The sequence below is a fragment of the Panicum virgatum genome, chromosome 9K (genome assembly GCF_016808335.1).
Source record: "Panicum virgatum strain AP13 chromosome 9K, P.virgatum_v5, whole genome shotgun sequence".
Lineage (NCBI taxonomy): Eukaryota > Viridiplantae > Streptophyta > Magnoliopsida > Poales > Poaceae > Panicum > Panicum virgatum.
In genome coordinates, this window is record NC_053144.1 from 5,927,341 (window position 1) to 5,954,688 (window position 27,348).

Sequence of the window (27,348 nt, forward strand, 5' to 3'; positions counted from 1 at the left end):
ACATTACTATCTTTGTACTTCAGTATTTGACTTGGAATGGAATGGATATGGAAATGTGAGACCGGGAGGGGATGATGATGTTAGATGGCAGCAGGACAGGGTTCCTGGGTGTCTTAGCCCCGTCCGTGTCGATTAAGAACCGGTCGTTGTGGCAGTGCTGATCGGGGATTGAATTGTACTAACCGCATGCCGGGAGTAGGAGGTAGTCGAAACCGGTAAGCCTAGTACTGCCTCGCTTCGAAAGTACAGAACTGCATCACCACCCCGTAGGGCGAGTCGAGTAGTCGCGGAGAAACGGGATGCATATGTTTACTTTTGGTGGTCTCACGTTGAGCTCGGCTGACTATATGTAGGTGGGGTGGTTCTGTAGTTCGAGGCGGGGAGGGGAATGGTTGGCGTGTATAGTCCGACGGGGCAAATACGTGCCGTGTTGGTTAGGTCCACCTTGCAAGGTTAAATCGGATCGATTCGCCGTGTCTCGCGGTTATGAGGGCCTTGATCTCTTTGTCACACCGTAGCAAATGAGATAAAATATTAGAAACATAAAAATGGATACTATTCTGAAATCTTAATTTTGTATGCCCCAACTTGGGTGTTTAGATAGGCAAACATTATTAAGAGTCTATCTATCAAAAATATGGGGCTAAAACATGGGAAGTAAGGATACACCTCTAGTTGCTTTTTCTGCAAAACAAACCACCAGCCAAAGGCCGTGCATGTCTAGATATGTGGGCTAAGTTATACCCACTGGTCGGGTAAGCCTTGCTGAGTATTAGAATACTCAGGGTTTGTTGCCACCATTATTATTTCAGGACCCCAGGACGTCGACTTCTGCCCCTGTTGCGTCAAGTTCATTCGCCGGGATGCAGAGGGGTGGCAGGTCGTGGAGCGAGACCCTTAAGTTAGGGGTTTGTCGGGTTGCACACTTGAGGGCGGAGTGTTCAGCCTTTCTGTTGTTGCGCGGGCCGGTCTGACCGGTCATGGTTAGTCAGAGCTTTTTGAAGGCTAGAGTAGTTGTAGGATCTAATCTATGTGAATTTCAGTACCTCGGATGTAAAGCTTGTAAATTATGCAACTTTTGTAAAATTATGTGTATATTTGAACTCGGTTGTAAAACCTAACGTTTCGTCCCCCTGTAGTGTTTGTAATTTCAAGTATTATATTGTGCTTGTACCATCTGCGCCCACCTTCGCGTGGGACTACCGGTGTTGTTTCGATCGGGCCGTGGGTTGAGAAAGGATCGCCAAATTAAGCCGTTAAGCTAATGCGCCTGATGTGTTCAAATGACGGCCATTACGCTTAATTAGAGTTTTAATTTGGCGGTTCTGTCACAAATATAATGCGCTACACACGATTACTCTTTTTTTATACCAAAACCGTTGTCAGAAAACTGCGTTAACTTGTTTCTCGATTGGAGATTTGGAGTTTAAGTACTCATGTTAACTTGTTTCTCGATTGGAGATTTGGAGTTTAAGTAATCATGTAAGTTTCTGGTTTTGTGGTTAGATGTATTTCTTTATTGTCGTAGACATTTACCTATGAATGTTCAAGACCGAATTTTCTCTTAACCTAAAAAGACTTAGTGGAGAGGAGTGTGCCTGGGTCATACCTATGCGCACTTGCTATTTGTTATGCAGAGTAGTGCTCTCTAGTGTCTACTCCACTGTCAACGTTGGCTGCTCCGTAGCGCGGGCCTATGCACTAGTAGACTCTGCGACACTATGACTTTTAAAGAAATATTTTGTAAAAAATTTGCATCTCCTGTCACTGAAAATTTTGGCGTCAAAGCAACGACACACTGGCAATATAGGAGCGAGCTTTAACAGAAAAAAAGGCACTTTGAAAATGGGCACAATTGTAATCAGTACTCGAGTTTAACAGAATCATACCGCTAGGAAACTATGTTTGGACTTTGGAGACAATAATGTTAGAAAACAATATACAACCAAAGTTTTTAATATTGACTTTACACCCCTAAACCGTCACATATTCTACTGGGACTGATCGGACGGCCGGAGTGAGTGCATTGAGAGAGAGAGAGAGAGAGAGAGAGAGAGAGAGAGAGAGAGAGAGAGAGAGAGAGAGAGAGAGAGAGAGAGAGAGAGAGAGAAGATTGCTCCGGATCTCAGAGATTAACATGCTAAAACACTTCCTACAGAAAATGCCTGATTTCGTATGCAGAACCTCGTCAGTTGTCGTTGGATCATCAGACCTCGACGGGGAAGCAAACCAAATGCTGAATGCTTGTGTGGCACCGCGCATGCCGCTGCCAGCGAGTCGCGCCGAGCACGGCGCTCCCCGTCGTCCGTTCCTCCGTTGCTTCAGCGTCACGCGGCCCGGCCGGCGCGGCGGTGGAGTCACGGCTCCGGGGCTCGCGCGCGCCGATGCCATGGCGCCCTGCACGCGCTCGGAGATGCGAGCAGCGACGCATCCGAGCGCTCGATCCCCGACGACTGAGCAGGCCAGGCCTTGACCGATTAATAACTCTTGATCTCGATCCTCCTGCAGCTCGACTGCAGCAGAGTGCAAACCCATGTGCAGTGAACCCGTCGCGACGCCGACCATGGCCAGCGATCAGCCCAACGCCGCGCCGAGACGCGGATCTCCAGTCAATTCTTTTTTTGCTCCCCCGGTAGCTAGCGTTTGATTCGACGATTCGTGTGCAGTCTCCTCCTGGCCGCGATTCGATTCGATCCTCGCATCTGCAGAGCTCTGCAGCTCAACTCTGGGCACACACCGGCAAACGCCTCCACACGCGCTGCCATTTCGGGCTCGGGGCTCCCGCATGCGGCCTTAAACCACACACCCGCCACGGCACGGCGTAGAAGCAGCAGCGGCAGCAGCATGGAGAGGGTCGGCGCCCACGGCGGCAAGCGGTGGCTGCCACGCCTCCTCCTGCTCGCCGCCCTCTCGTGGCTCCTGATGGTCTACCTCCACGCCGCCGTGTTCCACGCCCCGGCCGTAAGATCCCCGCCGCACACGTCCCTCGTCGCCGTCGCGTCGGACTGCGAGGACTGCCGGCGCTTCCTCCTCCGGCAGGAAGAGCAGCTCAAGAAGATCGCGTCCGCGTCCTCCTCCGCCAGCGCCAGCGCGCTCCCGGCGGCCGCAGGGGAGGATCGGCGGCGCCCGCGCACCGTCGGCGGGGGCGACGCCTGCCGGGGGCGGTACGTGTACATGCACGACTTGCCGCCGCGGTTCAACGCCGACATCATCCGCAACTGCCGCAAGACCGAGGACCACTGGGCGGACATGTGCCGGTTCCTGAGGAACGACGGCCTCGGCCGGCCGCTCGCCGACCGCATCGACGGCGTCATCAAGAGCGAGGCCGGGTGGTACGACACGCACCAGTTCGCCCTCGACGCCATCTTCCACAACCGGATGAAGCAGTACGAGTGCCTGACCACCGACTCCGCCGAGGCCTCCGCCGTGTTCGTCCCCTTTTACGCCGGCTTCGACTTCGTCCGCTACCACTGGGGCTACGACAACGCCACCCGGGACGCCGCGTCGGTGGACCTGACGGAGTGGCTCATGGCGCGCCCCGAGTGGCGGCGCATGGGCGGGCGCGACCACTTCCTCGTCGCCGGGCGGACGGGGTGGGATTTCCGCAGGAGCAACAACGTCGACCCGGACTGGGGCAACGACCTCCTCGTCATGCCCGCCGGCCGGAACATGTCGGTGCTCGTGCTCGAGTCCGCGATGCTGCACGGCAGCGACTACCCCGTGCCGTACCCGACCTACTTCCACCCCAGGTCGGACGCCGACGTGCTCCGGTGGCAGGACAGGGTGCGCGCCCAGCGGCGGACGTGGCTCATGGCGTTCGTGGGCGCGCCGCGGCCCGACGTCCCCATCAACATCCGGGTCCGGGACCACGTCATCGCGCAGTGCAAGGCGACCGGCGCCTGCACCATGCTGGGGTGCGCGCGCGCCACCGGGAGCACCCAGTGCCACACCCCCGGCAACATCATGCGCCTGTTCCAGAAGACCGTCTTCTGCCTGCAGCCGCCCGGCGACACCTGCACGCGGCGGTCGGCGTTCGACTCCATGGTGGCCGGCTGCATCCCGGTGTTCTTCCACACGGGGTCGGCGTACAAGCAGTACCGGTGGCACCTCCCCGGCGACCACCACAAGTACTCGGTGTACATCCCGGACGCCGACGTCCGGCAGCGCAACGTGAGCATCGAGGCCGTCCTCCGGGCGATCCCTCCGGCCACGGTGGAGCGGATGCGGGAGGAGGTGATCAGGCTCATCCCGAGGGTTTTGTACGCGGACCCCAGGTCGAGGCTGGAGACTCTCAAGGACGCGGTGGACATCGCCGTCGAGGGGATCCTCCACACGGTGGCGCGGATCAGGGAGGGCGAGTACGTCGACAGCGGCGGCCCGGTCACCGAGGACCCTCCGAACCTCTTCTCTTCGACGGAGTCGAGATTCCGGCCGAAACAATCGGTGCAGGCGGCCGAGATCAATAGCTCTGTCGTCGGCGTGCCCAGGAAAACAAGTGCAGAATAGTGGATTCATTAGCTGATTACTGATATTATTAGTTGAAAAAAATGAAATATTCGCCCTAGGTTTCAAACCTGTGATTCATATTCGAATATAGAAGATTAATTGTTGTCTACAGCTGAGTTCTCATTTTTGTCAGTTAACAAAATCGAGCAGTCCAGTAGCGCAAAATCGCAAGATGCGTGTTGCGCCACAACGTGGAACCTCGTTGATCTGCCTCTCCATATGATTTTATACACTGACAACAACGTTAAACCATAGACTAGCTAATGTAATACGTAGAAGCAGTATGTAACGAGAAGTTTTTATATGACTAATTAACTTAAGAAAACTGCAAATCCATCACTTAGTTTTTACCAGAGTGGATGCATGGAATCCAAGACAAGTTCTAGAATCTGACACTCCGATCCTTTGAACAATTGAACTCTGAGACTAGCACATAAAGCTTCTGATTTTCTATACAGACACTCGTAGTAGTACTAGATTGCAATTCGATTATCAGACCTTGAGGAGCAAGCAAACTCAACGATTCTGTTGCACAGCCTCATAGTTCATATTGCTGTCGCGAACACGTAAAAAATAAATAAATCCCCATCTCGTGGTCGTGGGGGTGAGGCTCCTTGCACTTGCCCAGGCCGGCCGCCGGCCGCGCACGTCTGCGCCCTCCGTTTTCCTCCATCCATTGCTTCAGCATCAGATCACGCGCCCCGGCCGGCGCGCCGGTGAAATCCCCCGTTCGCGACGTCCTGCCTGCGGCTGGCTTTCCTTCAGCCTCAGGGCTCCGGGCAGCGTCACGTTTGTCAGTGCCCCTCGAAGGATGCCAGGGGGGCGTCGCGTCCTCGACGGCGGGGCGACACGTTCCGACGCTCGATCGCGCGCGCCCCGAAGACCGAGCGTGCCTGATTAATGCTCGCCATTACTGCTCTTGATCCACGATCCAGAAAGGAATTTTTAACCCCGCGTCAACTCTTCAGGCAGCGCGGAGCAGTGCAGCCCCTCGCGATGCTGAGCTGACCATGGCCAGCGAAGCGAGTGCGACGCCGACGCGCGCATCTCCGCGGCCGATCCTCCTGCCGGTGCTGACGGCCGAGATCGCCACCAAATCAGTAGAAGGGCGATCCAACACTAGATCCGTCTGCGGAATTCTTCTTCTCGTTCTCGGTTGGGGATCCGATGATTCCTGGCGCGTGCAGCCTCGGTTTCTCGATCAGGCGCGAGCGCGATTCCATTCGATCGGTGCTACTACTCGTAAGCACGTGCGTTGCCGTCGTCTCGCGGGCTGCCGCACGCTCGCACTACTCTGGCAAAGGCCTCTGAAGCCCGCGACGACACGGCGCCGCAGTAACCACGGAGAGGACCCGCTCATGCTCTCTCGCCGCCATTGCCGTGGCTCCTGATACTGGTAGTACGTCTACTTCCACCTTTGCCGTGTGTCCACGCGCCCGCCGGTATCCGTGAGCGCGCCGCGTGCGCACGCGTCCCTCCGCATCTTCCACAGCCGCATGAACGAAGCAGTGCGACTGCCTCGCCGCCGCCGCCGCCTGCCCGCCTCCATGCAGTTCTACTCCGGCCTCGACGTGGCTAGGTTGAAAAAAAAAAGATGGGAACGGGCGGGAACCTGTTTCTTACCATTTTCTGACCGAAAACGGGATCTGGAGCGGGAGCGGGAGCGGATAACCAGATATACGGAAACGAATAAATACGAACGAAAATACAGCGAAAACGGTTGGAAAGCGGGACCTTAAGCGCAAATCCAATTGCGCGGTCGATCGCTAGCAGCGATTCGAGGGATCGACCTATCCACTCGCGCGGTTGCTTATGGGGACCCACCCGAGATCCACGTGATCCATCCAGTTTCCGTGTCACACGGTGACACGGATCTTCTCTTTCCCTTTCAGATTTCCATTCTCCTTCTCTCTCATCTCTTGTTTTAGTCGGCGCGGAGAGTAGGGTCCCGCTCTCTGCTGCGTTCTTCAGCTGCCGGAGACAAGGACCGGAGGTGCTTGCTTTTTTATTTATTTTGTGTTGCAATGGAAATATTATATCTATATCTATATATCTATTACTAAAGCAAGTAAGATTTTCACTCAAATTTTTATTTTGGTGTGTTGGTTTGGTCCGTCTATGTTATAGACAGGTGGGCCTTAGTCCATCCCGTATGCGAGTCGGATCAACCCCCTCCGTCCACGACTCGATCACGTAGATTCCTACAAATTAACACACGGGCACTAATACGTATACGATACTTATATCAACTTTGTCCGTAGCAACGCACGGGTATAATTGCCTAGTACATAATTTATGTTCTCATCTTATAATTTTTCTTCTTTTGTATGAGTTATATACACAATTTTTTACTGAAAGTTATATATAATCTTTTTTCTTCTTTTGCATGAGTTATATATATGCACAACTTTTTGATAGGAGAAGTTATATATATAATCTTTTCTTCTTTTGCATGAGTTATATACACAACTTTTTTATAGGAAAAGTTATATATATAATTTTTTCTTCTTTTGCATGAGTTATATACAACTTTTTTATAGGAAAAGTTATATATTTTTAAAGAAAAGTTATATATTGAGAGCTTTCTTTGTTTTATTAATAAATATTTTGCTTCTTTTTTTGTACTATGATGAGTAACGGAGACGCAGCACTGGACCATCGGCGGTAGTGTTCTCTTGCGAGTAACGTAGGCGATTACCTTGCGGTTTGTGTCTGCATGTGTGATGGCGCGTGCGTGAGCGCGGAAGCGTCACAAGCCGAAAAAGGAAAGAATATATTTCCGGAAAGGGACATTATACTGCTGTCGGAAGCCGATTGCTAGTTTTCCTCCTAGCGCGCGCTCGCGCATTAGCAAAGCCCGAGCTTAAGCCGGGATCACGATTATATGTTCAAACTTGTATTGTGCGTCTGTGCTAGTGCTTCATGGTTGTGAGTTGTGACATTCTGTGTGCTATTGCACTTGACTGATTGCTGTTGCTGGGTACGACTTGTATTGTGCGTCTGTGCTAGTGCTTCATGGTTGTGAGTTGTGACATTCTGTGTGCTATTGCACTTGACTGATTGCTGTTGCTGGGTACGGAGCACTGGGCAAGCCCCGCATTCTAGTACCACAACCTACAGCCCGCACACAGGACACAATACTACGTAAGCACACCAGTCCATCAGCAGTTCAGCACTGTGCACTATCCACAATTAATAAAAAAATCTAAATACCAGTACTCCTGTAAAGAAAGTCATTTTGGACAGCAACATGATCTCCAAAACACAACTTTGATATCTTGTTCTATAAAAATATTTAACGAAAAGTAATATATGTATACTTTTGTGAAAGTATTTTTCAAGACAAATCTATTCATATATTTTTCACATTTTCGAACTCAACCACTTGAGAGTTATTCATGTTTTATATTTATAAGGTTTAACTCAAATCTTATCCTAACGACATCCTTTACAAGTACGGAGGGAGTATACCATAAGAGAATCACAAGAGAATTAGACATACAAGTTCAGTGTCCACAATTCACATAACCAAGTCCAAACAACCCCCACGACTATTATAGTATAAGAGTAGTCCACGAAGCAATTAATCAAAGATGCTGCACGGCGTCCTCCTCCAGCGCGCGTTAGCAACGCGCCATGCCCTTGCCTGGAGATTTTGGGCCAAGGGAGAACGGGAACGGGAACGGGGAACTGGCACTGGCTCCTGCTCGGCCCGTTTATCGTACATCATCCTCCACGACGGTACCGTGAAGCCTCGGACACCACTCCCGGGGAGCTGCTCGGAGTCATGTGACTCCGAGCGGAGCCTTCACAGCAGCCCACTTCCTCCAGTATTTCGTATTTTGTACTTAAAACTGGCCCAACAAATAAATCACTCGTGTTTTGTCGCCGGAATAATTTTTTATGTTATGGAACAATTGACAAAAAATTATTCTGCAACAAAAAAAAGATTATTTTGCTTTGTGTGATGATTTGACTCGTTGACTCCTAACATTTGCCCTACTCCTGGACTCGTTGACTCGATCCCTAGCACCGTCCACGTTAATCTCACCCCTCGCTGCAAGACTCTGGAGCAGCAGCACACGGTTCGCCTTAGGGCCGCGCCCGGGCTGGCGTTGCAGCAGGTGCGGCGGCACTCAAAGTTAGGCGCTGGAAATCGGCGCCTCAAATATGGCGTGAAAATGAACTAGTTGGGCCCGTTTGTTTCAGCTTCTAGTCTATTAACTCTGCGTCCGAGCTATAGGATTCATACATGGAAAACACCACTCCATCCAATGCTTTTTTAGCTAGGTCACTGACCGGCTAGAGAATCGTGATCGGGGCTGATGCCGACAGGCGACAGCCGACTTACCAAGGCTGGTGTACGCGGAGCCGAGGTCGAGGCTGGAGACTCTAGGGAACGCCGTGGACCACGCGACGGCGGGCCGGCGGCGATCATCACGTGGGTCATGGAGGTGAGGGAGGAAACACCTCCTGATTCCTCAATGCGTCACTCCACGATTTAGATAGATGATGATGATGCAGTAACAAGCAGGGGCGGAGCCATGAGCCAGCGATGTCCTTTTTTTAGGCACACTCTGGACCAGCACAGTCGCAATCCACCAGAGTTGTTACAAAGACTTGTTACAAAGACTGGGAGGGGATCATCCCATACACATGGAAGATCCGGGTCCCGTGAAAGACCAGTACGAGCGTGCTCATGAGCACAACCATTACAAACTCTAGGAATTGCCGAAAAGGCTACATGAACAAAGTGCAAATTAAGTATAGAGCGAATTTCACTGAAGATTGCTCCTCCCGACGCCCGGTCGAAAGCACTTGTACCCAAAGCCGAGACCAAGTTGATCGAGTCGGTTTCAATGATCACACGTGAGATCCCTCTGGACATAGCCGCTTCAAGAGCTGCCAAACATGCTTCCCCTTCTGCTGATAAAGCATCAGTGACCGAAAGGCAAGCGACCTGAACCCGCCACAATTGCTTGTCCATCACTATCTCTGATAACAAAGCCCCATGCTCCATCCTTCTCCGCAGCTCTGAATGCTCCATCACAGTTAATTTTGAGGACATCGATTGGGGGGGGGGGGGGGGGGCGTCCATGATCTTCTGCCAGTGGTGGTTGCCTGACTGGCTTTGGTCATTGTATGACCATATTCAGAGATCACCTCATGCACACTACAGCTGATTGCTTCCACAGATTTCAGTTGCTCCTGCATTACACTTATTTCTGGCATTCCACCAACCCCACAATAAGCCAATGACCAAGAGCCTGGTGCTCTCTTTCATAGCCAGAATACAGTTAACCACCTCTCCTGCATTACCCAGGGCTAGTAGTTGCATACGGATATTCTCCAAATTATGTGCCTCCACAACCTTTTCATCAACTTGCATTTTAGAAAGCAATGGCCCCCATCCTCATCTAGGCGCCAGCACACAGGACATCTAGTATCTATGTCCATTCCTCTTCTCATAATATTCAGGCGTAAAGGTAAGCTGTCATGGCCCAATCTCCACAAAAATAATTTCACCTTCGGTGGACAGTTTAACTTCCGCAGTTTTTGCCACTGAACCCCATGTTTCCCAGCAGGGGTAGCACTCGACTGACCCACTTGTCTCATTTTCTCCCTCTCCTTTGAATCCTCCGGCACATGATAAGCTGACTTGACAGAGAACATGCCTCTTTCATCAAAATGCCAAGCTAGCGTGTCCTCTCTGCCATGTCTGATTGGAATGGCCAAAATGTGTTTTACATCCTCCTCCCAGAAAATATTCCTGATGAGTTCCTCATCCCACAAGCCAGAGTACGGATCAATGAGATCTGAAACCTTATTGTACACTGTTCTCCCTTGGGGTGTGATTGGCCGCCGCATGGTGCCATTGGGTATCCACGCATCACACCAGATGTTTATTTTTGAACCATCTCCTACTCTCCATATCAGCCCCTTTTTCAAGGCCTGCAAACTACGAACAATACTTCTCCAAGTGTATCAGATACCAGTTTTTTCTTCTGCTGCAAGGGGATCACCACTGAAAGTATTTTGCTCTCAAAACCTGAGCACACAATGAAGTTGGATCCATTAAGAGACGCCACCCCTGTCTGGCCAGCATGGCCAGGTTGAACAGATGTAGATCTCTGTACCCGAGTCCACCCTTCCTCTTTCTTTGGCACAAACGCTCCCAGGACAACCAATGCATTTTTTTCTCATTTTCCTGATAACCATGGACCCAATCTGGTCACACAAGGTTTTTGTGATGTCAAAGCACGACATAGCATAAGAGGGAATAGACTGTGCCACAGCCTTGATGAGCACCTCCTTTCCTGCCTTCGACAGCAGCTTCTCCTTCCATTCTTGAATTCTTTTCCACACTCTATCCTTTAGATATGAGAAAGACTGAGTCTTGGAGCTCCCCAGGTACACCGGAAGACCAAGATACTTCTCATTACGAGCTTCAGTAGCAATCTCCAGTGAGGACATGAGCGCTGCTCTATCCGCATCTCTGGTGTTTTTGCTAAACATGATCGACGACTTCTCCTTGTTTATTATCTGGCCCGAGCAGTTCTCATACAAAGAAAGCATATTTTGTAGATGCCCTGCACTCTGTTCATTGGTTTGAAAGAGTAACAGTGAGTCATCTGCAAACAATAGATGGTTAATACTTGGAGCTTCCTGACATATTTTCACACCAGTCATCTCACCCCTTTCCTCAGCTGCATTTAGGAGACATGAGAAAGCTTCAGCGCATATCAAAAATAAGTATGGTGAGAGGGGATTATTGGATTGATCTCCTTCCTAATAGACCCAACGGTCTATTAGGGCCTTAATCCGCGCCCTGATCGGGGGCGCCCAACCCTTAATGGTTGGTGGGCCCCCGCTGCACAGCGCCAAAATAAAAGGGGTGAGGGGCCGGGGCACGTTGCACAAGGTTCGCCGCGCCGCCTACACCCTCACCCACAGAAACCCTAAGCCGATCTACTAGGGGGGCGCTGGAGCAGTGGGAAGTTCCGCCGCCGCTGCAGTTAACTCCGTCGACACTGTCGCCCCTGCAATCGCCCTCGACTTCGACGCTACGCTCACGACGCCACTGCACCGCTCGTCGCTGCCCTAGAGCAGATCATCATCAGCGAACCAGAGATGGCCGCCGGATCGAGTTCAAGCACTGGTGGTGATGGTCTCTCTCTACTTCCTCACTGTGTTCATTCTTTTATTGTTTATGCAATAGATCTAGGGACTCTTGCACTTGATGTGAAGAAAAGAAGAGAAATCCTACTCGATTCGTGCACTGTGTGATCCTAGTTATCTAACAATGGTATCAGTCGCGCTACACAAGTGTAGATCGAGGTCAGGAAAGATAGTTTCGAATGCGAATCGAAACAACAGTCAAAGAAAAGCAACTCGAATCGATAGAATCAAAGCAAGAACAGATCGAATCGATGGCAAATCGAACTCAACAGTCAAACCCTAACCCTAACCCTAGAGATCAAAGCGCGTGGGACCTACCTGGTCCGCGCGCCACTGCCGTTGCCGGTGCGTGTGACGCGCTTGCGCCGCCGCTCGCCGGACTTCGCGGCACAGTGGAGCCGCCTGCTCGCTGCTCCGGGACGACGGGGTCGCGTGTGCGGGGCTCGAGAGCATGGCTCCGTCCTCGGCCGGCTCGACGGTGGCGCGCTCACCCTCTGGCGAGCGCGCACACCGGCGAGCAAGCCGCGGCGGTGCCATCCCGCCCGCTCCGCCCGGTCACCGTGGCTAGAGACGCCGCCGTTTCCGCGTGGAGAGAGAAGGGAGAGGGAAGAATGGAATAGGGTTTGAGGGGACGACGCCGGCGTCGCCGGTTTTGTTCAGGCGAAAAGACCGGACGACCGTCGGATTTGATCCGACGGCCGGCGGTGGCCGAGCGACGAATGGGCCACAAGCGGCCCGAGAGGGATGCCGCGGCGGGCCAATTCGGCGGCCCGGCCGTTGGCTGTCGGGCCTCGGGCCCACGAGGAGGCGGCTGAGCAGGCCGCGGGCCGCTGGGCCGAATGATCAGTGTAATGTTTTATCATTTTTTCTATTTTCCAGAAGCAATTTCAATGGTATTTTGCATGAATTTGTTTATAATTTGATCTCTATTCAATTTTGCACCAACGTGTATATTGTTTAGAACTAAAAGTTCACAGTATTGCTTCTGAAAATAGAAATTTTCTACTTGTTTCCGCTGCAAAAGTCATTACAGTTGCTCTTTACTTTAATTCGAACCAACGAGACAATTAAAGTTTAAGAGCATGGTTAAAAGATTATTTTTGAGCATTATGGTATTGTTAATTTTTTGACCAACGTTGTTAATTACAATACTGTAATTTCATAGTTTTTGTGCATTTACTTCTATTTCTGCCCAACGGTGATATAGATTTAATTGCATAAACAGTTGTATGTTCTATTTTGACCAACGTTGGAATTTTACATGCAATTATTGTTATTATGTTCTCACTATTTTTTGAAATTTTCAGCGGGGATGAACTTGATGGGATTCATCAGTTGCATCCCGACTCTAAAAGGAGACAACTATGGCGAATGGATCAAGAAGGTTGATCTCGCTTTCGTCTGTGGAGAGGTGGATGAGATGATCACCACTCCAAAGCCCACTGAGCCACCGGCTCCAGTGAGAGGGGAATCTGACACTGATGCTGAGTGGCAGAAAAAGCAAAGGGACTATGCTCCCTTAAAGATGGCTTATGATCTCGAAAAGACAAAGTGGAATAACGCCAACAAGAAATGTGTGGCAGTTATAAAGAACACAATTGATCCTAACATTTTGGGTTCAATTGGAGAGTGTGATTCAGCTGCTGAGTACCTTTCAAAGATAAAGAATCAGTTTACTGGTTCTTCAAAGACTTATGCTACACAGATCATAGAGCAGTTGATCACAAAAAGGTACTATGGCAATGCCGGTACGATAAGAGATCATATCATGGGGATGTGTGCTTTGAACTCCAAGCTCAAACCAATGGACTTGGATCTCAAAGAAGAGTTTATGGTGCACCTGGTGTTCGCCTCTCTGCCAAAAGAGTTTGCAACGTTCGTTGTAAACTATAACTCACAGCCAGAGAAGTGGAACATGGAAAAGGCAATTGCAATGTGTGCACAAGAGGAAGATAGACTCAAGAAACAGAATGGTGGGTCTGTCAATTTTGTGCATAATAACAAGAAAAGGCCTTTCCAAGCTGCTTCTTCCTCTAAAGCTAAAGACAAAGCCCCTATGCTACAGAAGTATCAGCAACAGCGTCAGCAACAGCGCACTCCAGCTCAAGATGAGTGCTTCCACTGTTTTGACAAGGGGCATCGCAAAGCAGATTGTCCCGCTTATTTAAAGATGATAATGGCAAAGAATGGTGAGAATGTAATTTCATTTGTTAATGAATTCCTGTATTTAAAGTTTTCTAAATCTACTTGGTGGATTGATTCTGGTGCAACTGTGCATGTTGCAAATTCTTTACAGGGATTCCGTTCGACAAGGACTACGCAAAGAAGCGAAAGACACATTAAAGTCGCAAACGGAGTACAAGCAGATGTTGAAGCTGTTGGCGATGTCTCCATCGAGCTAGTTAATGGTTTCATGCTTGTATTAAAAGATGTTTTATTTGTTCCTTCGCTTCAAAGAAACTTGATCAGTGTATCACGCTTAGACACAGATGGTTTTGGTTGTCATTTTGCCAATGGCAAATGTGAACTATGGTTTGATAATAATTGTATTGGTGATGCTGTCCTTTACAATGATCTTTATTTATTATCTATGCGTGATAAAGTGCATTCTGTATGTAATGTGAATGTGAATGAATCCTTGTCAGAGAAAGAAACAAAGAAAAGAAAGAGAACTCAAGGTACTTCATCGAAATTATGGCACTGTCGTTTAGGCCATATTTCGAGGGGGAGAATTGAAAGATTAGTGAAAAGTGAAATTCTTCCACAGCTAGAGTTCTCTGATTTTGAACAATGCGTTGAATGCATTAAAGGAAAATTTGTAAAGCAAATTAAAAAGGGTGCCAAACGAAGTGCAGGAACGTTAGAAATAATTCACACTGATATATGTGGACCGTTTCCTGTGAAAAGTGTGGATGGCTATGATTCGTTCATAACATTCACAGACGATTACTCCCGCTATGGTTACATTTATCCAATTAAAGAAAGATCTGAAGCATTGGATAAATTTAAAATATTCAAAGCTGAGGTTGAAAATCAGCTTGACAAAAGAATTAAAATAGTAAGATCAGACCGTGGAGGGGAGTACTACGGTCGACATACCCCTTATGGACAAGTTCCTGGACCTTTTGCAAGGTTTTTACAGGAAAATGGTATAGTTGCCCAATACTCTACACCGGGGGAGCCTCAGCAAAATGGAGTAGCTGAAAGGCGCAACCGTACACTAATGGATATGGTGCGCAGTATGATGAGTTATTCCTCATTGTCATTGAGTCTGTGGATGGAGGCGTTGAAAACCGCCATCCATATTCTCAACAGAGTGCCAAGCAAATCGGTGCCCAAAACGCCGTATGAGCTATGGACAGGAAGAGAACCCTCACTGACTCATCTACGGGTCTGGGGGAGCCCAGCTGAAGCTAAAGTGTTTAATCCAAATATTGGAAAACTGGATTCCAAAACTGTAAGCTGCCATTTTATAGGCTATCCTGAAAAGTCGAAAGGTTTTCGTTTCTACTGCCCAGACAGACATACAAAGTTTGTAGAAACGAGACATGCTGTTTTTCTAGAAAGTGAATGATCAGGGGGAGCATGGTACCTAGAGAAATTGACCTTGAGGAGAAGCGGGTGTATGTGCCTACTCCTATGATTCAAGAGCCATTTTTCTCACTACCTGTTGATGCTGCACCAAAAGTTCCTGAAATAGTGACGTCAGTACCTTCTTCGGTTGTTGCTGCGTCAACTATTCCAGTTATTACGGTGTCAACACCTGTCGCAACTCCACCCATACCAACAGTGAGCGAAGGTTTGGAACCTGTCATCCAGGAACCGCCTGAACCCGTGGTTGGACATGAGGAGGAGGTGCTACTGCCCCTTATGGAAAATGTGCGAGAAGTTGAGGCACAAAATGTGCCACAAGCAGTGGCCCTTAGAAGGTCACAAAGAGAAAGAAGGTCGGCTATTTCTAGCGACTATGAAGTTTATAATACAGAAGAGGTTCATATGGAGGGTGATCCCGCTTCATATGAAGAAGCCATGAGAAGTATTCACTCATCCAAATGGCTGGAAGCTATGAAAGATGAGATGAAATCAATGAGTTCCAATGGTGTTTGGGACTTAGAGGAAATTCCTAAAGGAGCCAAAACAGTAGGCTGTAAATGGGTTTACAAGATAAAACATGACTCCAAAGGGAATGTAGAAAGGTTCAAAGCACGACTCGTGGCAAAAGGCTTTACGCAAAGAGAAGGGATAGACTATAACGAAACTTTTTCTCCGGTTTCGTGTAAAGATTCCTTCAGAATTATAATGGCATTGGTGGCACATTATGACTTAGAGTTACATCAGATGGATGTAAAGACGGCATTCCTTAACGGAGATTTGTATGAAAATGTTTATATGGCACAACCAAAAGGTTTTATCATGAAAGGAAAAGAACATATGGGGTGTCGCTTAAAGAAATCCATTTATGGATTAAAGCAAGCCTCTAGACAGTGGTATTTAAAGTTTGATGAAACCATAAGAAAATTTGGTTTTAAAGAAAATGAGGAGGACAATTGCATTTATGCAAAGTTCAGAAGTGGAAAATTTATTTTCCTGATCCTATATGTGGATGACATTCTACTTGCTAGTAGTGATGTTGGTCTGCTACTGGAGACAAAGAAATTCTTGTCCTCAAATTTTGATATGAAAGATCTCGGTGAAGCTTCATTTGTTTTGGGAATTGAAATTCACCGAGATAGAACAAAGGGGGTATTAGGACTGTCACAAAAGGCATACTTAGAAAAAGTTCTAAAGAAATACAGTATGCATATGTGCAAGCCTTCACCTGCTCCAATAGTCAAGGGCGATAGATTTGGGAAATTTCAATGTCCCAGGAACCAGTATGAGATCGATCAAATGAAAGCAGTTCCATATGCTTCAGCTGTAGGAAGCATACAGTATGCTCAAGTTTGTACACGCCCTGACTTAGCTTTTGTTACCGGGATACTTGGCAGATATCAGAGTAATCCAGGACAGGCACACTGGATTATGGTAAAGAAAGCATTACGTTATGTGCAAGGCACAAAAGGCCTCATGCTAATATACAGAAAATCCGATTCCCTAGAGATAGAAGGGTACTCAGATGCGGATTTTGCGGGGGACATCGATGACCGAAAGTCCACGTCCGGTTATGTGTTCACACTCGCAGGGGGAGCTATATCGCGGAAAATCTCCAAACAAAGCGTCACCGCATCATCGACGATGTATGCTGAATTTGTAGCATGTTATGAGGCCTCAGGGCAGGTTGAATGGTTAAAGAAATTTATACCCGGTTTAAGAGTGGTAGACAGTATTCAAAGACCACTCAGAATGTACTGCGACAATGAACCAGCAGTGTTTTATGCTCACAACAATAAGTCAAGTGGTGCTGCCAAACACATTGACATAAAGTTTTATGTTGTGAAGGAGAAAATCCAGAATCACTCTATTACACTCGAGCATATAAGTACAAAGAAAATGCTTGCGGATCCGCTCACTAAAGGCTTACCACCCAATGTGTTCATGGAACACATAGCCGGCATGGGTTTAAGGGAAAGTCTGTGATTTCTGGAAAACAAAAGGGCCCAAAACATAAAGAATTTGTTTCAAAACAGTGATGTATATGGTAGCTGTTGAGTCTATCGGTCTTGGACCGTGACGATAAAGCATGCTCTATTTATCAATCTGTGATGGAACAACTAAAGGAAAAAGGTTTCATGTTAAAGTATAAAGTTAAAGTACAAAGTGAGATCAAAGGGGAGAATATTGGATTGATCTCCTTCCTAATAGACCCAACGGTCTATTAGGGCCTTAATCCGCGCCCTGATCGGGGGCGCCCAACCCTTAATGGTTGGTGGGCCCCCGCTGCACAGCGCCAAAATAAAAGGGGTGAGGGGCCGGGGCACGTTGCACAAGGTTCGCCGCGCCGCCTACACCCTCACCCACAGAAACCCTAAGCCGATCTACTAGGGGGGCGCTGGAGCAGTGGGAAGTTCCGCCGCCGCTGCAGTTAACTCCGTCGACACCGTCGCCCCTGCAATCGCCCTCGACTTCGACGCTACGCTCACGACGCCACTGCACCGCTCGTCGCTGCCCTAGAGCAGATCATCATCAGCGAACCAGAGATGGCCGCCGGATCGAGTTCAAGCACTGGTGGTGATGGTCTCTCTCTACTTCCTCACTGTGTTCATTCTTTTATTGTTTATGCAATAGATCTAGGGACTCTTGCACTTGATGTGAAGAAAAGAAGAGAAATCCTACTCGATTCGTGCACTGTGTGATCCTAGTTATCTAACAGGGATCACCCTGACGCAACCCTCTCTCCGGCACTATTTCTTCAGTGAGCTCACCATTTACTTTGACTCGGTAGGTTACAGTCGTCACACATTTCATCACCACTTCGATCCAGCGTTGCTGAAAGCCCAATTTGCACATCATTCTCCTCAAGAACTCCCATTCTACCCGATCATATGCTTTACTCATGTCAAGCTTAAGAGCTGCCAGCCCCCGTGTACCTCTCTTCTTATTCTGCATGTGGTGGGTGAGTTCATAAGCAAGTAGAACATTGTCGGTAATCAGACGACCAGGAACAAAAGCACTCTGATTTAGCGATATTATTTCAGGTAGTATTACCGTCAGCTGGTTTGCTAGCACTTTGGCCGCAATTTTATATACCACGTTACACAAACTGATTGGCCGCAGATCTTTCAGCCTTTCTGGGTTTGCAATTTTTGGTATGAGGACCACAACATTATCATCCCATCCCTTTGGCATTTCACCACCACTCAGCAGCGATTTTACTTCTCTCACAATATCTTCACCAACAGTCCCCCCAGTATTTTTTGTAGAACAAAGCAGGCATACCATCGGCACCCGGGGCGCACCCGGGGCTTTCAGATCCCCCATACTATTAAGAGCTGATTTAATTTGCTCATCAGAGTACTCCTCCAACAGGGAGAGGTTCATATCCGCACTGACCTTGGAGGGAATTTGTTGGAGTAGCTCCTCAAATCTATCACCTGCGTGAGATTGGAAGAGAGATTTATAGTAATCAGTCACCAAGTTATGTATACCTGTCGCATCTGTCACGACACTCGAATGCAGAACAGTATTTGTCCACTGATTTTCAGGGAAGCCACCGGACCAATAGCTATAGCTCCGCCCCTGGTAACAAGAACGATGAAGCCTGCATAGAGAAATGGTGATTAGAACAGTGTATAGCCCATGGGCCAGGCACGGCTACTATTCCTTTTTTTATATCGGAATATTGAGTACAATGGGCTTTGCAATTCAACAAAGGTTTCCTTCAACAAATATGAGATGGTATAAGTAGCATGATGGGCCGGCACAAAAACAAAGTAGCATGATGGGCCATAGGATAATACTCCAACGCCCGAGCAGCAAGCCCAGCCCACCAATCGCGGCTTCGCCGCATATCTTCGTCCTCTCTCAAATAAAAAAAAGTACTCTAAAAAAATAAAAAAAAAGTAAAATAAAAAATCGGATATTCTAAGTAAAATAAAAAAAATCGGATATCTGCGCGCTCCCCGTCTCCACCCAGTCCGGCAGGCTTCCCACCGCCGGCAGCCATGCTGATTTCTCCGAGACTCGCAGCACCGGCCGCCTGTCGCAGCTCTCCACCCCCCTCTCTCACCACCAACTCGCCCTCACGTCTCGGAATCCATGGCCGCAGCCGGAGCGGCCTCCACGCACCGGCCGACACGGCTGCTCGCCACCACCGCGACCGTGAGGGCCCGGCGCTCCACTTCGCAGGTCCCGTGGCCGCCGCCTCTGCCACTAGCACCAGCTCTGCCGAGCCCATCGATCGCAGATTCGACAGCGAGGAGCTCGGGAGGCTGTGCCGAGGACCCAACCCGGAGGCCGCCGTTCAATTGCTCGACCAAATGCTCCGACGAGGCGGAGCCGAGCTCGAGCCGGCAGAGCAAGCCGCGCTCCTCCGGACCTGCGCCGACGCGCGTTCGCTGGCCGTGCTAAGGCGCGCGCACCGCCTGCTCGCTTCCAGTCCCTCGTCCGCGATCCCCGCCATCCTGCACGGGCTCGCCGCGCTGTACCTCAAGCTCGGCGCCCGCGGCGACGCCCGGCGCGTCCTCGAGGGGCCGCCGCCGCCGCCGCGGAGGAGGAGGAGAGGGAAGGCGGACGAAGCCGCGGCGGCGCAGGCGAAGCGGCGGGAGGCGTACGAGAAGGTGCGGGAGCTGCACGAGCAGATCCGCGCGGCGGGGTACGTGCCGGACACGCGCCACGTGCTGCACGACGTCGACGAGGGCGCCAAGGCCCGCGCGCTCATGTACCACAGCGAGCGCCTGGCCATCGCGTTCGGGCTGGTGAGCACGCCGCCGGGGACGCCGCTCCGGGTCATCAAGAACCTGCGCATCTGCGGGGACTGCCACAACGCCGTCAAGCTCATCGCCAAGGTCACCGCCCGCGAGATCGTCGTCAGGGACAACAAGCGGTTCCACCATTTCAAGGACGGCGTCTGCTCCTGCGGAGACTACTGGTGAGGATCCGGGAGCCTTGCCAGCCAACAACTACATTGATCCCACGAATTCCTCCATTGCCGTAGCTCAAACTCTAGACCAAGATGTAAATTGTAGCACTTCCTAGTGACGAGAGTTGGATGAAACAATTTGTTTGGCCAGTCTGAGCGATTGCCAATGCGCAATTCAATTGTAGAACTTGGAAAAAGGACACGATGCTAGGCAAGGGAAACTCTGAATTTTTCACAAATCGAAGCAAAGAATCAAGAGAACAGAACAATGAAGTCTCGGTGTGGCGGCGAGAGCTCATGGGCTCTGCTCAATGCGTGGCCGGCGAGGCCGTGCCACCACCGTCCGCTGCTGCGACTGGCAGACCTGTGCCGGGAACTTGCACCCAAACCGCTTGGTCACCATCGAGCCCCACCTCCCATCTGCCGCCGACGGTGTTCCCCTATCCGCCGCCGCCGCCCCACCTCGCCGGTCCATCTTCTCGATGGCTTTCCTCATGCTCGTGCACTCGCGCTCGAGCTCCTGCACGCGGCTTCGCATGCTGTCCATGTCCAGCCGCAGCATCTGGTTGCCCCGTGTGGCCACGCGCCACGTCCCGCCACCGTCGCTGTCGCCGCCTTCCTCCCCCGATCCCGCCGCCCCGCCCTCGTTCGCCATGATCGTCCGCGCGATGGCCCTGCGGAGCTGGAGCTGCTCGAAGAAGAGCACCTGCACGACCGTCCTCAGCGGCAGCCGCTCGTTCTGCGCCGCGTGCGTGCACGCCTCCAGCGTCAGCTTGCGCCCGTCCACCACGCCGCTCACCTTCTCCTTCTCCTCTTCGCTCAGCCCTGGATGAGCCTGCGCGGAGAGCAGCAGCCAAACAAGCACACGCATCAGCACCGACAATGCCTCACGTGTTTGCAAGTGACAAGGTCACGAGAGCTCACAACCTTGAGGTAGATGTCGACAGCCCGGTAAAGGCCGTCGTCGTACACGCGAGCGCCGTCCGGCAACGCCCAGGCGAGGTCGCAGAACTTGTCCGGCTTAAGGTTGGCATCCGTCGCGATCTCCCCCAAGTACGCGTCGATTAGCCGCCCCACGGCAAGCATGGCTCGTCGGCTAGCCTCCCTGCCTGGCGTCTCCGCCTCGTTGCACTCGTCGTCGTTGCCCTCCTCGGCGACGCCGCGGCCTTCCAGGAAGTGCCGCACGACGCGCTCGACGCAGTCCACGTCGTAGAGCGTCTCCACGAGATACGAGTAGCTCGGGATGAGCAGGTCGTCGACGGCGGCGTCCGGCAGCCGCGCGGCGGTGCGCCGCTCGAGCATGTCGCGGGATGCCTCGGACGCGTGCAGGATGCTCGCCGTGCGCAGGAGGCCGAAGAGGACGCGCGCCGCGGTGGCGCCCACGGCGGTGCCGGTGTGGGCACTGCTCTTGATGGTTTCCTCGGGGAGGTTGGCAATGACGGTCTCGAGAAGCGCCTTCTGGTCCCCATCCGACGGCGGCGGTGCCGCGGCCGCCGTGGCGGCGGCGCCGACATGCCGGCCGGTTCGCGACAGCCCGGGGATGGACCGCTTGGCGTACGCAATGAGAGCCCCCTCGATAACCTCCGGGCCGACGCCACGCTCCTTCATGGCGGCAATGACACGGGTGAACGTGGCCAGGGACAGACCGGCGAGGTCGTCGAACCAGGTGGCTCCGGCGGCGGCGCCGTTCTTGCGGCGCTGGCGGTCGCCGGCCCTGGCGTCGTCGGCGATGGGCCAGCCGAAGAGCGCCGTGGGCGTGGACGCGGCGGCCTTGGCGGCAATGGCGTCCACGCAGCGCGACAAGAGGCCGAGGTTGTCGGCGAGGGGGAGGAGGCCCTCGCAGGACTTGAGCGCGCGGATGGCGTCCCTGGGGTTCCTCAGGACGGTCTGCGATATGAACCGGTCGGCGCGGGAGATGAGGTTGTCGTCCGAGTGGTCGTCGGACATGCCGAGGCGCTCGGCCGCGCAGCGCAGCGGCGCGGCGGTGGCCGGCGTGAGGTCGAGCTTGACGCCGTAGCAGAACTTGGCGGCCAGCTCGAACGCCTCCGCGCCGCCGGGGAACTCCGGGAGGCGGATGCGGTGCGCGTCCGCCTCCTCATCCTCCTCCAGCACCACTTCCACTTCCTCCTCTCTGATCTCCCCGGCATCTTCTTCTGGCTCCCCTCCTGTGTCTCCCCGGGCTGCCTCGCGTGATTCCTTGTTCGTGATGAGGTCGTGAATCTTCTTGCTCCGTGACATTAACGGGAACTGCAAGAAAGGCACCGGATTTAGCCAACTTTTGGGATCAATGAGTGCCGAATTTCCCACACTTTTCGCAGCTCGAGATTAAGAAGTGGACGGCACCACCAACTCATGGTGAAGACATTGACAGGATTAGCAAGATAAGATGAAACAGAGAATTGAACAAAAAAACACCCCCGTAAAATTGAAGGATTGGAGGCAAGATTCACCAACCTTGTGGAGATGGAAGGTCATGTTGCCCACCTCGATCACGACATCGCTGGGCAATCCTGTGGTGCAGAACCTGAAGACCACAGACGCGCAGATCAGATCAGAGATCACAGGACAGCAAATCACCAAGCAGGTAAAAGGAGACCGAAAGCAATTGCTTCACTTACCATGCTTGGCCTTTGGAGCCGGCCGCCGCCGGCTGCTGCTGCTCCCGCCCCCGCTCCCGCTCCCGTTCCTCCCCACGAGCCATCTCCCGCGCGGTCTTCCTCCTCTCTTGCATAGCAATCCTTTCAAGACCAGCAACGGGGAGGCATTTCTCGGGAGGACGAGCGGACTGTGCTTCGTGGGAATCAGGGAAGGGGAGGAGCTCGCTCGCGAGTCGCAATAATGGTGTCCTACCTATCCCGGTGGGGGGAGTAAAGGATTCCCAAGTGGGGAAGACGAAGACAAGATGGCGTTTTTGGTTTTTTGAAAGCCCTCGCGCTTGCCTGTTGCCTCAAAAGCACGTATCCTCCATTAGTCCTTTGTTTATCCAACCGCCCCGTACTCGCTTTCTCGTTGTTTAACCACTGGTTTAGTACAGTCCCTCACTGTAAGATCCGCCTCTCATGATCTGTTCATGGTGTCATGTTCTGCCATAAAAGATAGGAATGGCCCTGGTTTCTACCGAACCAATTCACACGCATCCTGACCAAAGTCAAATTTCAAATTGCTCCAAACATCTCAAAGTACAAAACAAGCTGGTTTCCAATTCACCAATGAGTTAAAGACCGTTGTCTTGCTGGCCGGAGTATTAAAATGATTCAGACACTGTTCTTGGTCAGCAGCAATATTTTTTTTTTGAAAACTAGCAGCACCATTATTTTAACGCAGCTCACAGCGAGGCAGGCCAGTTTAAGTACTAACAACGAGAAGAATGACAGAATCTCGTGGTAAAAAGATCGCTCTTTTCCTTTTTATCCAGAACCCAAGATTTTTCTCACTCCTTGAAACCAGCATCCATGCCAATGCCATATGATCCAGGCATCCTTTTTTGTCAGCTCAAGGCCAAGGTGCGTGCTCTCAAGTTTTCAAAACCTTTTCTTTTGGACTGGAAGTTTAAAAAACTTTGAACTCCCGCTGCTGCTTGGTTCTTGCCTGCAGATCGGAATAATAAATGCGGAGGCGTGGTGCCGTCATCAATACCGGAGGTGGTGCTGTGCCGCCGTGCATGAGAGAGGGAAAGATGTTTGCCGCCATTGCCCATTGCTAGGGTGGGGAAGAGAGAGATCACAGCTGCACAACCACAAGGCAACAACACTGGAAGGTGAGCCCCAGATCCGCCTGGCGCTTGCTCCCCCTCGCCTGAAAAGGGTGGTGGCTTCTGTGTCGCCACCTCGCACTCGTGCCGGTGGTGGCAGGCCAGAGATGGTGTGTGCGTGGGGGCGTGCCCTGCGCCCCTGCCCCTGCTGGGGATGTTCCTTGGAACGGAATTGTCAAATTAAAATTTTAATTAAATGTAATGGCCGTCATTTGAACACATCGGTCGCATTAGTTTAACAGTTTAATTTGGCGATCCTTTCTCAACTCACGGCCCGATCGAAACAACACCGGTAGTCCCCCAGGAAGGAGGGCGCAGATGGTACAAGCACAACATAATACTTAAAAATACAGACACCATATGAGCACAAAACATTAGGTTTTACAACCCGAGTTCAAATATATATATATATATATAATTTACAAGAGTTGCATAATTTACAAACTTTACACTGAATTTCGAATAGACTAGATCCTACAACTACACTAGCCTGCAAAAGCACTGACTAACCATGACCGGTCAGACCGGTTCATCCAACCGTTTGGACCGGTCGGTGCTACCCTACCGACACCACCGGTCAGACCGGTCTGCGCAAAACAGAAAGGCTGAACACTCTGCCATCAAGTGTACAACCCGACAATTCCCTAACCTAAGGGTCTCGCTCCTCCACCTCCCACCCCTCTGCATCCCGGCGGATGAACTTAACACTGCAGGGGCAGAAGTCAACGTCGGGGTGTCTTGAAATAATTGTGGCAACAAACCCTGAGTATACTAATACACAGCAAGTCTTACCCGACCAGTGGGTATAATTTAGCCCACATATCTAGACATACAAGGTTTTCTGGCTAGTAGTTGGTTTTGCAGAAAAGCACTAGAAGTGAGTCCTTCTTTTCAAATTTTATCTCCCATTTACATCGATAGATCCACTAATAATCTAGGATTTTTGCAATCTACAACAATCAAGGTGAGCAATACATCAGCCCTCATTGCATCTCATCTCATTATATTCCATTTCCTTTCTACGATGTGACCAAGAGATCAAGGCTCTCATAACCGCGAGATACGGCGAATCGATCCGATTTAACCTTGCAAGGTGGACCTAACCAACACGGCACACAAAAGCCCCGTCGGACCCCACGCACCAACCTTTCCTCTCCCCGCCTCGAACTACAGGAACCAGCCCAACGACATATGGTCAGCCGAGCTCAACGTGAGACCACCAAAAGTAAACATATGCATCCCCAATTCTCCGCGACTACTCGACTTGCCCCAGGAATTGGGTGCAGGTTCCTGTACTTTCGAAGTAAAACAGTACTCGGCTTACCGGTTTCGACTACCTCCTACTCCCGACATGCGGCTAGTACAATTCAATCCCCGATCAGCACAGCCGACAACGGAACGGTCCTTAATCGACACAGATGGGGCTACACCTTCCCTCATCCGGTCTCCCATCCCATACCTTCCATCTTGAATATAATAATTCATATACTGTAATATAAAGACATCATATATCTTGCGAGTGACAAAATTATCGCTCGACTTCTATCGAGCCCTATTAAGCATAGCAGTGCTAACGACCTATTCATACTAGTATAAGGCCCAGGAAAACCTAGGGATCATGCAACTAAGGTTTCAAATAATTCCTAAACCTGATGCACAATTATTAGAGACATATATATGTGTCAAAATTTGAAATAGTAGGATGTGCATCGGGGCTTGCCTTTGGGTTGCTGCTGGGTACTGGGGTGAACTGGGCCTTGGGGCGGGTGCTCACGCCACTCTTCCTGCTGAACTTGCCCCTGCTGCTCCTGTGGCTCGGCGATCACCTCGTACACAGCTCCCTCGGCGGCGGCTTTCTACACGTATGCAAATGATATGAGAATGCATGCATGGGTTGCAACCTTAAAATAGCCAATGACTAGATGCAACTACTAGTAATTTACACAAAAATTGCACTCCCTGGCCCAAAACATTCCCCAAAAATCCGGAGTTTCCGGGCCTATATCCGGAGTTTCCCCCGGAGTGTCCCAAACCCGGAGTTTCGCCCGTAGTGTTCCAAAACCCGGAGTATCCGGGCTTATACCCGGAGTCTCCGGACCCGACAGCATTTTCGCCCCAAAAACTGAAATCTTGATTTTGGCAAAACCAACACACCAAATTTGAAACCCTCTTGAATCCTAGTTCAATGATGCATATAGAGATGATTGACCAAAGGAAACCACTTAGAACCTCCTAAAAATATAGATCAGGGCGACACAAGTTTGAATACCTAGGATGAGCTTTTCGTGCGCGAAGAACTTGAAACCGAGGGCACCCCGGAAAGGAATATGTGGGGAAGATGACCCTCCACGCAGATTCGAAGTCTCCTTGGTCTTGGGATCGAATCGGGGTTGGGGATTTGGAGTTTGGGATTTGGGGAGAGGGAGAGCTTGTGAGGGAGAGGGAGGCCACGGTGAGGGAGTGAGAGGGAGAGGGAGTGGCGTGAGAGATGGAGTGCTGGTGAGGGTGAGAGAAAAAAATAGAGTATTTATTATATTTATGGGACCCAGATGACTAAATTAGGGAAATAAAAACTCTACGCCCGGAGTATCCGGGCCAATGTCCGGAGTATCCGGATGTTACAGTCCTCGCCGCCTCGCAATGCCATGGCAAGAAGACCAGACACAAAGGGCACAAAGGCAATGGCACATGCCAAAGGCTAGAGGGATTCACCGCGGCACTAGGACAACCTTAGCTTTGATTGCCAGCGAGCGGTGCAGCAAACAGTTCTCCAGGGGCGTGTGTTACTGTGCATGCCTGCATGCCTTGTCATGACACGATCCGTCAGGTTCCTACACGGTATCTGCACGTCATTCTGGCTGGATATCATAGGCCGCATTGGGATGTCTGTTGTGCTGTACTTCTGCCTGTAAACGTTGGCCGTAGAACTTGCGGTTGTATTGTTTCAAAAGAAAAAAAAAGAACTTGCGGTTGTAGTGGTTCACCATGTTACAGAAATCCAGGCGAATCTATACTTGGTTTAACCAGATGTAAAAAGCAGGCAAGAGGCTTTCAGGAAAGCCTATGGATGTGGCTTGCTTCAGCTTTCTCAAAAGTTTCCAAAGCATTGGAGTGCGAGAGAGAGGCTAAAGGTCAATGCTCAAGAACAAATCTCGGCATGGTTTTTCTTGACTGAAATGCGTGTACCTTTGGAGCTTTGATGACTTCAAGCCCGGTGTAGGTGGTCTGAATGACCGTGAGCCAGGTGTGATCTTCAGGACAGTGGACAGATGAAACATGAGTCCGTGGCAATGGCATCATCACTTACACCCAACAACATGCTGCTGGTTCTGTTTCTTTCAGTCATGCTCGATCAAATTTGGTAGGGCCCGATCTTCCCTAAAAAATGGGCAAG

The 27,348-nt window shown here is 50.8% G+C and overlaps 3 protein-coding genes across 3 annotated transcripts; 2 read left to right on the forward strand and 1 right to left on the reverse strand.

The window, feature by feature from the left end:
• The first annotated feature begins 2,541 nt into the window (after positions 1 to 2,541).
• Positions 2,542 to 4,615, forward strand: LOC120648486 (xyloglucan galactosyltransferase KATAMARI1 homolog). The gene has a single exon (XM_039925256.1). The coding sequence runs from the start codon at positions 2,845 to 2,847 to the stop codon at positions 4,504 to 4,506; it is 1,662 nt and encodes a 553-aa protein (XP_039781190.1). The 5' UTR covers positions 2,542 to 2,844; the 3' UTR covers positions 4,507 to 4,615.
• Positions 4,616 to 19,196: 14,581 nt separating this feature from the next.
• On the forward strand, positions 19,197 to 20,464 carry LOC120649643 (pentatricopeptide repeat-containing protein At4g14050, mitochondrial-like). The gene has a single exon (XM_039926491.1). It carries the CDS (start codon positions 19,287 to 19,289, stop codon positions 20,214 to 20,216), a length of 930 nt encoding a protein of 309 aa, XP_039782425.1. The 5' UTR covers positions 19,197 to 19,286; the 3' UTR covers positions 20,217 to 20,464.
• LOC120649642 (BTB/POZ domain-containing protein At5g66560-like) lies at positions 20,288 to 23,188 on the reverse strand. Its single transcript, XM_039926490.1, has 4 exons — positions 22,822 to 23,188; positions 22,658 to 22,727; positions 21,131 to 22,450; positions 20,288 to 21,038 (listed from the first exon to the last, which is right to left on the reverse strand). Exons 1-4 carry the CDS (start codon positions 22,932 to 22,934, stop codon positions 20,499 to 20,501), a joined length of 2,043 nt encoding a protein of 680 aa, XP_039782424.1. The 5' UTR covers positions 22,935 to 23,188; the 3' UTR covers positions 20,288 to 20,498.
• Positions 23,189 to 27,348: the final 4,160 nt, after the last annotated feature.